A 14370-nucleotide genomic window follows, 5' to 3' on the forward strand; every position below is an offset into this window, starting at 1 on the left:
GCACGTGGGCTCCCTTGTTGAGGCGTGTGGGCTTAGTTGCCCTATGGCATGTGGGATCTTAGTTCCCTGACCAGGGATCGAACCTGCGTCCCCTGCATAGGAAGGTGGATTCTTTACCATTGGACCACCAGGGAAGTCACTGTGACTCAAAACATTTTGAAACTGCCTGTGGCAAAGACCAGTCAGTGCTTATCCAAATCCATCCATCTTTTTGCCCAGCAAAAATACTGGGCAAATTCCTTGCAGTTAGGTATGGCCAAGTGACTAAGTTCTGGCCAGTGGGGAAAGGAAATCATGGGGTGGGACTTACAGGAAGGCTTCTGAGAATAAGGACAGTCCACTGCACATCCCTTTCCTTTACCTTTTCTCCTCCCTCCTTCCTGCTGCCTGGGCTTCACACAAGATGGTTGGACCACTCGCAGCTATCCTGGATCATGAGGTAATCGTGGGGATAGAAACCAGTGTTACGGCAAGAGAAGCCTGAATTTTTGATGACTCAGAGCTGCCATGCTAACCCTGGATTTCTTTTATGTGAGGAAAAAATAAACTGCTATTTTTTGGCCTTTTTGTTTCACCTAGCCAAACCCGATGCTAACTTATATACTTTTTGAAATTGCCTTTAAATATTGTTGTTTCTAAAACTAGATCATTTTCATCAATGCTCATCTGTTACCCCCAAAAAAGACTTGTTAGGAAAGGCTATTTAGAATTGAGTCCTAAACAATAAGGAGTAGAGAAAGGAGATTAGGAGATGTTAGGAAAAGAGAACCTGGGGAGCTCAGAGTGATCTGGGCAAGGCAGATAGTATCATACGGTCATGGAGGGGAGTGAGTAAGAGTAGTATCTTGAGGGTGGGTGTGAAAGTGACTAGTTATGTGGACCTTGCTGGGAAAATCATCTCTTTCACAGATTCTGATGATGTGAATGTTAGGTCTTTTGTAATAGTCACACAGGTCCATGAAGCTGTGTCCTTTCTCTTTCCCCTATTTTCTCTCTGTGTTTAGATTGGGTAGTGTCTATTGTTCTGTCTTCCAGTTCATTGATTCTTTCCTTCTCTGAGTTTAAAAATTTTGGTTATTGCATTAAATTTCCATTTGGTTCTTCTTTATATCTTCCCTTTCTTTGCTAAGACTTGCTGTTTCTTTGCTGAGACTATTTAGTCTTTCATTTCTGTCAAGCATGTTTTAATTACTCATTGAAACATTTTTCTGGTGGCTGCTTTAAAGTCTTTGTCAGATCATCTTAACTTCTCTGTCATGTTGATTTGGTATCTGTTGATTGTCTCTTTTTGTTCAATTTAAGATCTTCCTGGTTCTTCATATGATGAATGATCTTTGATTGAAACCTCTGGGCAGTGGTGGTGAAAGCCCTGGCTCTTCATTGATGTCCTCTGACGCCACCACCTGGGGGAGAGGGAGGGGGACCTCATTAGTGTCAGATGGGGATGGAAATGCAGGCTTCCCATGTAATCTCCAATGACACTACTGTGTTGTTCTAGATCCTAAGGTCCCTAGCCAGTCTGCCTTTGTCTCTCCATCTTTCAGAGTCTTCTTATGTTTGTTTTATTTATTTATTGTTTTAAATGTTTAATTCTCATGGCAGACAATGTTAGTCACCTACCCCACCCTACTTCCTCATTTTTTTTTTTTTTTTTGGCTGCACCATACGGCATGTGGGATCTTAGATCCTGGACTAGGGATTGATCCTGCACCCCCTGCATTGGAAGTGCGGAGTCTTAACCACTGGACCACCAGGGAAGTCCCTGTTTTTTTAAATGTAATGTCCAGAGTTCTAGTTGTGCTTAGTGGAGGAAGAGTGAAAAATACATCTATCCCATCTTCCTGGAGTAGAAGTCCAGTTCAGATTGGACACTACCCAGAGGTAGCACGAACCCCACATATTTTGGGGCTCAGTCCCACAAGACTGCCCCTACTTTGGACGCTAGTCATAAGTTCTCAGTGGCTCCAGACCACCTGTTCTTTTTGCCTGGGTAGCTACAAATTCCGGCCTTTCCCAACCCCCTCAGGAGCAATAATTCTCTAGAACTCAGGAAAGTTCTAAACTTACAATTGCAGTTTTCTTATAAAGGATACAACTCAGGAATAGCTAAATGGTAGAGTCTCATAAGGCAAGGTCTGGGGTGGAGGTAGGGTGCAGGCAGGAACTTCTGTTGGAGTTGGGGTGCCGCCTTTCTGGTTCACAGATATGTTCACCAAACAGGAAGCTCACCAAGCCTCATAGTCCAGAGTGTTTATCTGAGGTTTTATTACATAGGCGTGACTGATTGAGTTATTGGCCATGTGTTTGAACTCAATCTCTAGTCTCTCCCTGCTTCCTGAATAATGGGGCTGTAAGTTCCAGCCCTTGAATCTTATGGTTGGTTCCCCTGGCTGCCAGCCCCCATCCTAAAGCTATTTTGGCTCCTCCCAGTAAGTCAACTCATTAGCATAGACTCAGGTATGGTCTGCAGGGGCCCATTATGTATAACAGAAGACCCTACTGTTACTCAGGAAATTCCAAGTGTTTTAGGAGCTCTGTGCAATAGTTGGGGACAAAGACCACATTTTAAAAAATTATGCCACAGATTATATTTTAAAAATTTGTTTTTTCTAACCAGTGAATTTCACTTATTTTACAACAATGTGACATTTTTTTGTAACTTTCAATTAACTCCAGTTTTCTTGTCATTTAATAACTGAAAACACATTTGTTGCCCTGCCTGTGTCCTCTTCAGATAAAGTGCAGGAAGCAGGGAAGAGATGAGCTGTGTCTCATTGGGAAGTGGATTTCACTGTCAGAGCAGGGACAGACTTGCTCTATAGATGCATCTCTAAATAGCTGTCCTTTCATTTGCTTGCTTTCACCTTCACAGGAACCAGTGCATCAATCAGATGAAAGAGGTGAAGGAGCAGTGTGAAGAGCGAATAGAAGAAGTCACCAAAAAGGGTAATGAGGCTGTAGCTTCCAGAGACCTGAGTGAACAAAAGGACCAAAGCCAGCAGGTAATCCTGGCTTTTTTCTTCTGAGGGTCTCCCAAAGGTCTTCCTACCCTCTCTTCAGGTGTTTTCTTCCTTCATCTGCTCTCTGACTCGGTCTTCTAGTTCCCTGACACACAACAGCCTGGTCCCGGGATGCAAGGTCTCTGGCCGAGCGTGCTGGCCTCCAGACCTGGTCCCTGTGCTCTGGGCCATAAGGCGATTGCTTCATTTAAAGCTCGCAGCCATGTTGGGAGAGAGTTGTTGCTGTTGTTTTCTTGTTTGGAGGGCTCTGAGGCCCATGGAGGCGGTTAGAAACTGTCCTAAGGTCACAGTACCAGATCAGAGCCCATGCTGTCAGGCTGCTTCTTGTGAAAGCACAGCCCATGGAAATGCTGCTCGCAGCCTTCTGGGGATCTTGGTTTGTTTTAAATGCAGCACTTTTACTGAGATATAATTCACCTACCATATAGTTCACCTATATAGTATTTATAATTCAGTGGGTTTTAGTATATTCACAAAGTTGTGCTGTCATCATCACAGTAAATTTTAGAACATTTTCATTACCCCAAAAGAAATCCCATACCCATTAGCTCACTCCCCTTTTACCCCCAGTCTCTGGAGCCTGAGACAACCTCTAATCTATTTTCTCTGCAGATTTGCCGTATCTGGATATTTCATATCAATGGAATCATACTGGTTTTCACATAGCATAATGCTTTCGGGATTCACCCATGTTGTAGCATGTATGAGTACTTCCTTTTTACGGCTGAATAATATTCCATTGTATGACTATACCACATTTTGTTTATTCATTGGTCAGTTGATGAGCATTTGGGTTATTTCCACTTTTTGGCTACTGTGAATAATGCTGCTGTGAACATTCATGCACACATTTTTGTGTGAACGTAAGCTTTCATTTCTCTTAGGTATACTATATACCTAGGAGTAGCATTTGCTGGGTTGTATGGTAACTCAACTCTCCTTAATGTATTGAGAAACTGCCATACTGTTTCTGAAAGTGATCATACTCTTACATTCCTGCCAGCAGTTTATGAGGGTATCAGTTTCTCTACATCCTTGCCAACTCTTGTTATTATCTTTTTCACTGTAACCATCCTAGCAGGTGTGCAGTGGTATCTCATTGTGGTTTTGATTTGCATTTCCCTAATAACTGATTATTTTGAGCATCTTTTCATTTGCTGTATTGGCTGTTGGTATATCCTCTTTGGAGAAATGTCTATTTGTATCCTTTGTCCATTTTGAAATTGAGTTATTTTTATTATTTAGTTGTAAGAGTTCTTTATATATTCATATAAAGATATTGGATATATGATTTGCACATATTTTTTCCCATTCTTTGAGTTGTCTTTTCACTTTCTTGATACTTTTAAATTTTCATTATGTCTAGATTATTTTTTCTTTTGTTGCTTGTTCTGTTGGTATCATGTCTAAAACCGCTTTGCCTAATCCAGCATCCTGAAGATTTATTCCTGTATTTTCTTCTGAGACTTTTGTAGTCATTAGTATTTAGTTCTTACATTTAGTCCTATGATTCATTTTGAGTTAATTTAATTTTTGTATGGTATGAGCTAATGGTCCAACTCTATTATTTTGCATGTGGATATCTAGTTGTCTCAACACCATTTGTTGAAAAAAAATAACTATTCTTTTCCCCACTGAGTTGCCTTGGCATCCATGTCAAAAAATCAGTTTACTGTAAATATGAGGGTTTATTTTTAGACTCTCAGTTCTGTTCCATTGATCTCTTTTTCTGTCCTTATGTCCATACTACACAGTCTTGATTACTGTCTTTGTAGTAAGCTTTGAAATCAGCAGCTTTAACTGCTCCAACTTTGTTCTTCTTTTTCAAGATTGTTTTGGCTATTCTGCACTGGTTGACTTTCTGTATGAATTTTTGGATCCGCTTGTCAATGTCTTCAGCAAAGCCAGGTGGGATTTTGACAGAGATTACATTCAGTCTGTACGTCAGTTTGGGAAATGTTGCCATCTTAACAACATCCAGTCTTCTGTTGTGTGAACGTGGGATGTCTTTCCACTTAAGTCCTTTTAAAAGTCTTTTTCAATAATATTTTGTAATTTTCAGAAGTCTTGCACTTCTTTTGTACAATTTATTTCTAAGTATTTTTTGATGCTATTATAAATGGAATTGTTTTCTTAATTTCATTTTCGAACTGCTTATTACTAGTGTGTAGAAATACAATTCATTTTTTATATTGATCTTGTATCTTTCAACCTTGCTGAACTTGTTTATTTGAATAGTATTTTTTTGATTCCTTAGGATTTTCTGTATTAAGATTATGTCATCTAAAAATAGTTTTACATCTTCCTTTCCGATCTGGATGCCTTTTATTTCTTCTTATTGCTTAATATTCCTGGCTAGAACCTCCAGTACAAGAGGTTCTATAAATAGAAGTGGTGAGGATAGACATCTTCGTCCTGTTCTTGATCACAGAGGGAAAGCATTAAGTCTTTCACCATTAAGTCTCATGTTAGCTGTGCAGGCATACCTCGTTTTATTGTGCTTCACAGATATTTGTGTTTTTGTTTTTTTTTTTTACAAAGTGAAGGATTGCAGTAACCCTGTGTTGAGCAAATAATATTGGCTCCATGTTTTCCAGTTTGCTCATTTCATGTCTCTGTGTCACATTTTGGTAATTCTCACAATATTTCAAACTTTTTCATTATTACGTTTGTTATAGTAATCTGTGATCAGGGGTCTTTGATGTTACTATTGTAATTGTTTTGGCCTTTTTTAAGCAATAAAGTATTTTTTAATTAAGGTAGTACTTTTTTGGAGATAATGCTATTGCATACTTAATAGACTACAGTATAGTGTAAACATAACTTTTATATGCACTGGGAAACCAGAAAATTGGAATTAACTTGCTTTATTGCGATATTCACTTTATTGCAGTGGTCTAGAACCAAACCTGCGTTATCTTCAAGGTATGCCTATATATTTTTCATAGATGCACATTATCAAGTTAAGCTAGTTCCCCTCTCTTCTTAATTTGTTGACTGTTTTTATCAAGAAGAGCTGTTGGATTTTGCCAGTGTTATTTCTGCATTGAGATCATGTGTTTTTGTCCTTTATGCTATTGACATGGTATTACATTAATTGATTTTTAGATGTTAAACTAACCTTGCATTGCTAGAAGAAATTCTACTTGGCCATAATCCTTTTGTATGTTGCTTGATTTGATTTGCTAGAATTTTGATGATTTGGGGGGGTCTATATTCATATTAGGTGTATAGTTTTATTTTCTTGTAATGTCTTTCTCTGGCTTTGGTATCAGGGTAATTACTGGGCTCATAGAATGAGTTGGGAAGTATTCCTTCCTCTTCTGTTTTTTTGGAAGAGTTTGTGAAGATTTAGAATTAAATGTTCGGTAGAATTCACCAGTGAAGCCATCTGGAACTGGGCTTTTGTGGGGGCGGGGATTTTTAAATTACTACTTCAGTCTCTTGTTATAAGTCTGCTTAGATTTTCTACTTTTTAAAAAAAATTAATTATTTATTTATTTTTGGCTGCATTGGGTCTTTGCTGCTGCGTGTGGGCTTTCCCTAGTTGCGGCGAGTGGGGGCTGCTCCTCATTGCATTGTGCGGGCCTCTCATTGCAGTGGCCTCTTCCGCTGCAGAGCACGGGTTCTAGGCATGCGGGCCCCAGCAGCTGTGGCGTGCAGGCTCAGCAGTTGTGGCTCGTGAGTCCAGAGCGCAGGCTCAGCAGTTGTGGTGCACGGGCTCCATTGCTCCGCGGCACGTAGGATCCTCCCGGACCAGGGCTCGAACCCCTGTCCCCTGCCTTGGCAGGTGGACTCCCAACCACTGTGCCACCAGGGAAGTCCCTCTACTTCTTGAATCAGTTTTGGTAGTGTGTGTCTTCCTAGGAACTTGTTTGTTTCAGCTAAGTTATTAAACTTGATGGCAAACAATTGTTCTTAGTATTTCCTTATAATGAAACATTTTTATTTGTGTAAGGTTGGTAGTGTTATCCTCTTTCATTTTTGATTTTAGTAATTTGAGTTTTTTTTATTCACAGTTCATCTAACTAAAGCATTGTCAATTTTTTTCATCTTTCAAAGAACTAACTTTTGGTTTCATTGATTTTCTTTCTTTTCCATATGTCATTAATTCCTGATCTAATCTTTATTATGTCCTTCCTTGCTTTAGGTTTACTTTGCTCTCCTTTTTCAAGTACCTTAAGGGGAGAGATTAGGTTATTAATTTGAGATATATCTTTTTTCTTGAGATAGGCCTGTAAATGTCCCTCTTAGTACTGCTTTAACTGCCTTCCAGAAGTTTGATGTGTTGTGTTTTTAATTTTTCTCAAGGTATTTTCTAATTTTCCTTGTGATTTGTTTGGCCCATTGGTTATTTAGGAGTATGTTATCTAATTTCCACATATTTGTGAATTTCTCAAAAAATTTCATTCTTGTTATTGATTTATAATTTCATTCCATTGTGACTGGAGACCATACATTGTATGATTTCAACATTTAAAATCTGTTGAGATTTGTTTTGTGGCCTAGCATCTGTCTGTCCTGGAGAAAAATGTGTACACTTTTGCTCTAGTTGGGTTGGGTGCTCTGTAGATGTCTGTTCAGGTTGTTTGTCATGTTGTTCAAGTCTTCTCTTTCCTTATTGATCTTCTGCTTACTTGTTAATACATTATTAAAAGGTTTTTCTGGGCTTCCCTGGTGGCGCAGTGGTTGAGAATCTGCCTGCCGATGCAGGGGACATGGGTTCGTGCCCTGGTCCGGGAAGATCCCACATGCTGCGGAGTGGCTGGGCCCGTGAGCCATGGCTGCTGAGCCTGTGCGTCCAGAGCCTGTGCTCCACAACGGGAGAGGCCACAACAGTGAGAGGCCCGTGTAACGCAAAAAAAAAAAAAAAAAAAGTTTTTCTGGGAGATGTGGGCCCAGCCTCAGAGCTTCTACCTTATGCCAGGTGGTAGGGCATGACCGGGGTAGACAGGGTTTCCATGTTCTTATTCATCAGAAGGACGTAGTGGTCCATTGCATTGCTCAGCATTGTTGAAGGTTTATGGTCATGGAGCCCCTGGCTGCCTGTGCTCCTGTTTCAGCTCCAAGCCCCCAGTGAGCCCCAGCCCAGGCTGCAGGAAGCAGGCCTGCCCCAGGCAGAGGTGCCACAAGCAAGAGGGAACATGCCCAGCAACAGCAAGCCCCAGACACCAGTCCCCAGTTCTGAGGCAGCTTTGGATTTGAAGAAGCAAGGCGAGAAAGGTAAGTGAAGCTCGGCAATGACACGTTTAAGCCCTCTTCAGGGTCCCGTGCCAATAGAAAGCATAGCAGCGGGTCATGCCCTCCAGTCCACACAAATACACAGGGCAGAGTGTGCTGCTGGCGGCCGATGGGGACTCGGTAACGGGGCTGCAGGTGGCAGGTGAGTGTCTCTCTGGCACCTGGACGTGGGCCCACGGGCTTTTTCTCTGACTTACTGATGTCTCACATTGTAAACTAAGTGCCTAGATCTTTGGCAGCTCTGTAAAGGAAGGTCCAGGCAAAGCCTTTATTCAGGACAGTGATGGGACTGTGGGATTAAGGGGACGTGGCTGAGTCCTAGGCAGCTGTCGTTGGCTCCCAAGCACTCGTCTTAAATAGGACGATCAGATAACCTCAGCAGTGCAGCCTCCTCCACTTGCAGGGTGTCTCTGTGAGCCAGATAACTCAGTCTGAATTTTTTTTCTAAGCCATTTCCTCTTCCTCGTGGTTCTGAAGATGAGCTGCGGGCATTGAGAGGCCTGGAGTCTGCTGAGGCCACAAAAGAAATGATCCACCTGCCCCATCAGTCCACAGTCCTTGGGAGGGCTCTGGGAATTGAGTGGTACGAGGGTTTCTGGTTTTGTCTTAATTAATTGCTAGTGAGGTCACAGCTAACTATGTTCTGTGCACAGAGGGAACCAAGGAGATTCAGGTCGTCAGCAAGGAGGAGCTTCAGAGGGACAGCCTAGGGCTGCCGAAGGAGCCAGAGCGAGAGCAGAATGTGGAAGAAGACAGACGTGTGGGCGGAAAAGCCCATGGAGAACCCGGAGAACTGGGCCAAACCCCACAGGTGCCAGCTGCCCTGTTGGCAAGCCAGGAGAATCAGGAGGAGATGGAGGGCCCTGAGCGGGACCAGCTCGTCATCCCCGATGGGCAAGAGGAGGAGCGGGATGCCGACGAGGAAGGTGGGTGAGATGGTCCACCTGGCACCAGCGTCCTCAGTCTCCTTCCTGATGCAGGATGGGCAGCCACGAAGATTACCAAACAGCAGGTCACTGTTTGGTGGTTCGTTTTGTTTGTTTTGTATGCGCTATCCAGCAGGAGGCAGGACAGGAAAGCCGTCACTCCCAGCACTTGGAACTTTTAGAAATAATATTCACAGGGAGCCTAGGGGGCTTTCCAGGTGGAAGACCTTGGGATGGGAGCTGAGCATCAAGTACACATAGGTCTCCTGCCAGGTGGACCCCACGCCTCACCTTTGTGGCTCCACTTCCGGACGGAAGGATTGGCTAGATGGAGTTTGACGCACGTTTGAGCCTTGCAGAAAAGTGACGTGGGAATCCCACCTTTCTGGTTTGGTTGACTTTTCTCTTTTTTAAAGGAAAGTGTGGGAAACTGAGATTAGCAGAATATTCTGGGATGTATTTTGGTCCCTGAAAGATGGGGAAAATTTCAATCCTAGCTAAGCCAGGAGTGCTTAGACAGAAGACACCTGTGTTCTGAGCCTGATCAAGTGACAGAAGTTGGGTAATGTACTTATTTGCAGAAGTCACCCTGATTCCATTTAAATCTTAATTTTCATTCAAGCTTCTGACGAGTGTGTTCTCACAAGTTTTCAAGTAAAGAATTGGGGGAAAAAAAGAAAAAGGGAAACTGGTGGCTGATCAGATTGGCACTCAAGTTTCAGACCACTCAGTAGCTGGTCATCAAGTACAGCCGCTACCAGTAGGCCTGAGATACTGCTGAGGCTGTGTGTCACACCTCGTCCTAAGTCAGCTGTAATGGTCTGATCAGTAGAACAAAGCTACAGGGCTCGCAGGCCTGGGCTTTGTTTCCACTTCAGGCAGTGAGTGCCGGGAAATAGAACTAGAGCTGCCTTTTCCAGGCACACTTTTTTTTTTTCTTGCGGTACGCGGGCCTCTCAGTGTTGTGGCCTCTCCCGTTGCGGAGCACAGGCTCCGGACGCGCAGGCTCAGCGGCCATGGCTCACGGGCCCAGCCCCTCCGCGGCAAGGTATGCGGGATCCTCCCGGACCGGGGCACGAACCCGTGTCCCCTGCATCGGCAGGCGAACTCTCCACCACTGCGCCACCAGGGAAGCCCTGAGTATGTTTCTTGAATGCATTCTGTCCTGATCTTCTTTTCTGGTTACTCTTCTCTCCAGGGATGAATGCAGTGATGAATGATCTGTGAAAATTTTATCCTTTGGCTCACAGTAGCCACTCCATTTCCTTCTCTCTGGTCAGTGAACCATTCTAAGGAGATGGCTGCCATTAACCAGCAACCTGTAGTTTCCATAAACAGTGGTGCCTTCCTTTAAACTTGAGTTGATTGTCTCTTTAAAAAACTGGGATTTTGGTTTGGTGAGCTAGTTACCCCGTTTCCAGCCTGGAATATAGCCCTTTATTTAGGGCCATATTTTGTATAGATTCAGAATTGGAGTAGGGCATACGTAAGTAGAGAACTCCTGCATAGTATTCACGCTGGAAGCAAGCACATGCGTCCCTGTCATTTCCTGAGAGGAAGCAAAAAAGATCTGATTGTTAAACCAGGATTGGGATAACCCCAGTACCTGGGCTCTGGTGTTCCTATGGCATCGAGAAAGAAATGATGTAGCTTGTTTTATGGCTCTGCTAATTTTATAGGGAGAAACCAGCAAAAACTGGGAGCAGATGATGACTACAACATGGATGAAAATGAGGCAGAATCTGAAACAGACAAGCAGGCAGCCCTTGCGGGGAATGACAGAAACGGAAATGGTAATTAACAGTGGTGGTGGGGTCACCTTTCATTTCTGCTTTGTGGTCCTTCACTTTTGCAGTGACTATACACTGAATCCCAACAGTAATAGTGTAAACAATCCATCATTAGGAGACTTTGTTTTCTTCAGAAGCCTTCGAGTGTAGGGGCAGTGGAGGGAGGTGAAGGGTTGAAAAGGCCACGACGAAGAAAGTCTGCATATGTGATGTGGGGCTCAAGCCCTCAGGAATCAGTGAGGATTTGTCTTCAGTGACATTTAGGGATTTCCCAACAAAATAGTTCACTGCTTCGTTACTCCACAGCACCAGTTGAAAAGCCCTGATACATGCACAGAGCTTCCAGGCAGCTGTTCATAGTAGCACTTTGTTATTTTGAATTTTTGAGGAGTCCAGGCAGGATGATCAGATTCTGGATCTGTCTGCCTCTTGTGACTGGATTCAGGTTGAACATTTTATAGGTGCAGTTGTGTTCCTCTGGCTTCCCACCAGGAGGCACAGAAGTGGCAGGTTGATCCTTGGTTAAGGTGGTGCCCACCAGGTCTCTCTATTGCAAAGGTCCATATTCCCTGTGTAATACATTGTCTAGAGGGGGATGCTTTGAAATCATGTGGCTTTGCCATCCATTGAAAACCATTGTCTAAATAACTCCTCACATTTATTAACTGCCATTCTTTAAGGACCCCCTCACCCCTAACGTGTACATGTGAGCGTGCGCTTGCATGCACACACACTCTCTCTCTCTCTCTCTCTGTCTTCCACCCTTGTTTTAGTATCACTGTGGACTCAAGGTTTCCTTTTGAAATTCATTTTTCCATCAGACTCTTGGTGTTTCTTTCTGTTTCTAAGAGCTCTTTATATGCTGGGGAGGTTGACCTTTATCTGTGATTTAAGTTGCAAATACTGCCTGGCAGTGTGTCTTGGTTTTGCTTAGGGTTTTCTGCCACGTGAAAGTTTCAAAAATTTTTGTCTTTTCTTTTATTGCCTGTAGATATTGAGTCATAGTTTTCTCATCTAGACTTGAAATGAATTCACCCATGTTTTTGTTCAGTATGCTTTCAAATTTTTCTTTTGGTTCCATTATGAAATAGAAGATTCACAAAACCACACATAACAGGTGAGTTTTTAGAAGGTAAACACGTTGTAACTGCCCCCTGCCTCCCTGGTGAAGAAATAGAACTTGAGGGGTCCTCCTGAGGCTCCTTCTCCGTTGCTCATCCTGTCCTAGCACCTTCCCTCCCGGTACTAGAAATGCCTATCCTGACCTTTCCAGTCGGAATTTTCTTGAATTTCTTTATGGGTTTATCACTCAAGTGGGCATCCCTGGACACCATAGTTTAGTCTTGCCCGTTTTCTTAAATTTGCTATGTCTTTGATATATCTCTGAGGCTTCAGGTTCCCCCTCCATTCCTTTTTCTTTTTTTGTTTACAGTCTGTTAAAGAGCCATAGCTGTTTGACCTGGAATTTCCCACAATCTGGATAGTGTTGACTGTGTATTCATGGTTCGGTGTGGTGTATTCTTCTTTCCTCCCTATTTCCTGCAGATCACCAGCTGATATCTAGGTGGTATTTTAATTCAATTGTTCCTATTTCATTTGTTAATTGGAATATTTTATAAATAGTTGTCAGTGGTATTGTTCATATAGCATAGGCAGGATAAATGCTTCTCCTAAGCATTGGTAATTTACTGTGAAATTTACCAATTTTCACAGTAAGGAATTATTTCATCTTCTGAAGGTGACCATTTAAAAATTATAAACTTGAGGATTTAAACCTTTTTGACAGGTTTCACTCAGTTGCATTTATTATCCTTTTTGAAGTTCACATTGTCCCATCTTCTCGGGCCAGTGGGGTCTTCCCCACTTTCATCTGAACCTCTTGGTTCTTTTGTCCCTGTCCTGCTCAGCCACTGCTTCACTCCACACAGTGCTTTTTCTCTATGAGGGGCTCTACCTAGGAAGGACCCAGTTTCAGAGGGAGCCTCCACCAGCTCCTTTGTCTTTACCATGGACACGCTGTGGTCACTTGCTATGGGAGTAGCAGAAACACTGCCACTTCCAGCTGCAGTTCTCCCACTGGCCCAGGTACTTTCTGGTGTAAACCTGTTGGCTGTTAGGGGTTCTGTTGTTCTCAGGTCCATCTGATATTCATTGCTTCCCTCTGTTTTCTTTCAATGCCCCTATCCTATGGGTCGCTGTCCATGGTTTGCTTTTCAAAAAAATATATAATATTAAACAATTCATAGCACTCTTACATGCTTTTTTGAAGATGTTGGGGGTGGGATTTTATTAATTAATTAATTTATTTTTGCTGTGTTGGGTCTTCGTTTCTGCGCAAGGGCTTTCTCTAGTTGTGGCAAGCGGGGGCCACTCTTCATCGCGGCGCGTGGGCCTCTCCACTATCACGGGCCTCTCCACTATCACCGGCCTCTCTTGTTGCAGAGCACAGGCTCCAGACGCGGAGGCTCAGTAGTTGTGGCTCATGGGCCTAGCTGCTCTGCGGCATGTGGGATCCTCCCAGACCAGGGCTCAAACCCGTGTCCCCTGCATTAGCAGGCAGATTCTCAACCACTGTGCCACCAGGGAAGCCCCCCATGGTTTGCTTTTAACCGCTTGTATTTGGGGGGGTCTGCGGGACTCCTTGTCATCTAGTTTTGTTCTAAATGTTCTCCAGTTTTTGAGTTTTTAAATTTAGTTGCTTTACGTAGGGACTCTGAGAGATTCAAAAACTACACCACTGTTTCTACCATCTTTTCAGAATCATCCTCTGCTTTCATGTTTTACATTTAGATCTCTTGATTCATTTGAATAACTTCAGATGTATTCAGGTGAATGGCACAAGGTGTGGGTCCAATTGTCGTTTTCCAAAGGTGTTTCCAATTGCCCCAACACTATCTTAATTCACCGTCTCAAAGTTAGTGATTTGAGGTGCTACCATCATCAAACACTAAATTTTTATATATAGTTGGTCCTAATTTTTGGATTTTCTATTTTTGTTCCATTGGTTTGTCTCTTGATTTTCAGTGTACCGCATTACTCTTAACAGCTTTTAAAAAAAAAAATATGTGGCAAGTTGAGTTCCTCTGGAAAATCCCAGCCAGCATCTCTGAGTAATGCTTCTTTCATTTTTGCTTCCTTCTTGAATTCAGATTAAAAGTATATGAGATCTTCTCAGTCTATTTGTGTCTCTTACCCTCGTTTTCATATTTTGCATTTCTGCCTTTCTGATCTGTGTTGAGAATTATTTCCTCAGAAATATCTTCCAGTTCAAAAATTTTTCCTTCAGCTATGCCTCATCTGTTCTTTAATTTTTCATTTCTAAACTTTCTACTTGGCCATTCTTTATGGGCCCTTATTCCTTGCTCATGATTTCAAACATCTTTTATTTCTCTA

The 14370-nt window shown here is 42.7% G+C and overlaps 1 protein-coding gene across 5 annotated transcripts in view; it reads left to right on the plus strand.

Annotated features, from left to right (window-relative positions):
- Positions 1 to 14370, plus strand: part of GOLM1 (golgi membrane protein 1) — a 61670-nt gene that overhangs the window by 43493 nt on the left and 3807 nt on the right. For all 5 annotated transcript variants that reach the window (XM_067041221.1, XM_067041222.1, XM_059072443.2 and 2 more), the window contains exons 6-9: positions 2873 to 3002; positions 8084 to 8243; positions 8915 to 9187; positions 10867 to 10980. In XM_067041221.1, the coding sequence (XP_066897322.1) occupies positions 2873 to 3002; positions 8084 to 8243; positions 8915 to 9187; positions 10867 to 10980 (677 nt within the window). The remainder of the gene's footprint in view (positions 1 to 2872; positions 3003 to 8083; positions 8244 to 8914; positions 9188 to 10866; positions 10981 to 14370) is intronic.

This window comes from Kogia breviceps, chromosome 8 (genome assembly GCF_026419965.1).
Source record: "Kogia breviceps isolate mKogBre1 chromosome 8, mKogBre1 haplotype 1, whole genome shotgun sequence".
NCBI lineage: Eukaryota > Metazoa > Chordata > Mammalia > Artiodactyla > Physeteridae > Kogia > Kogia breviceps.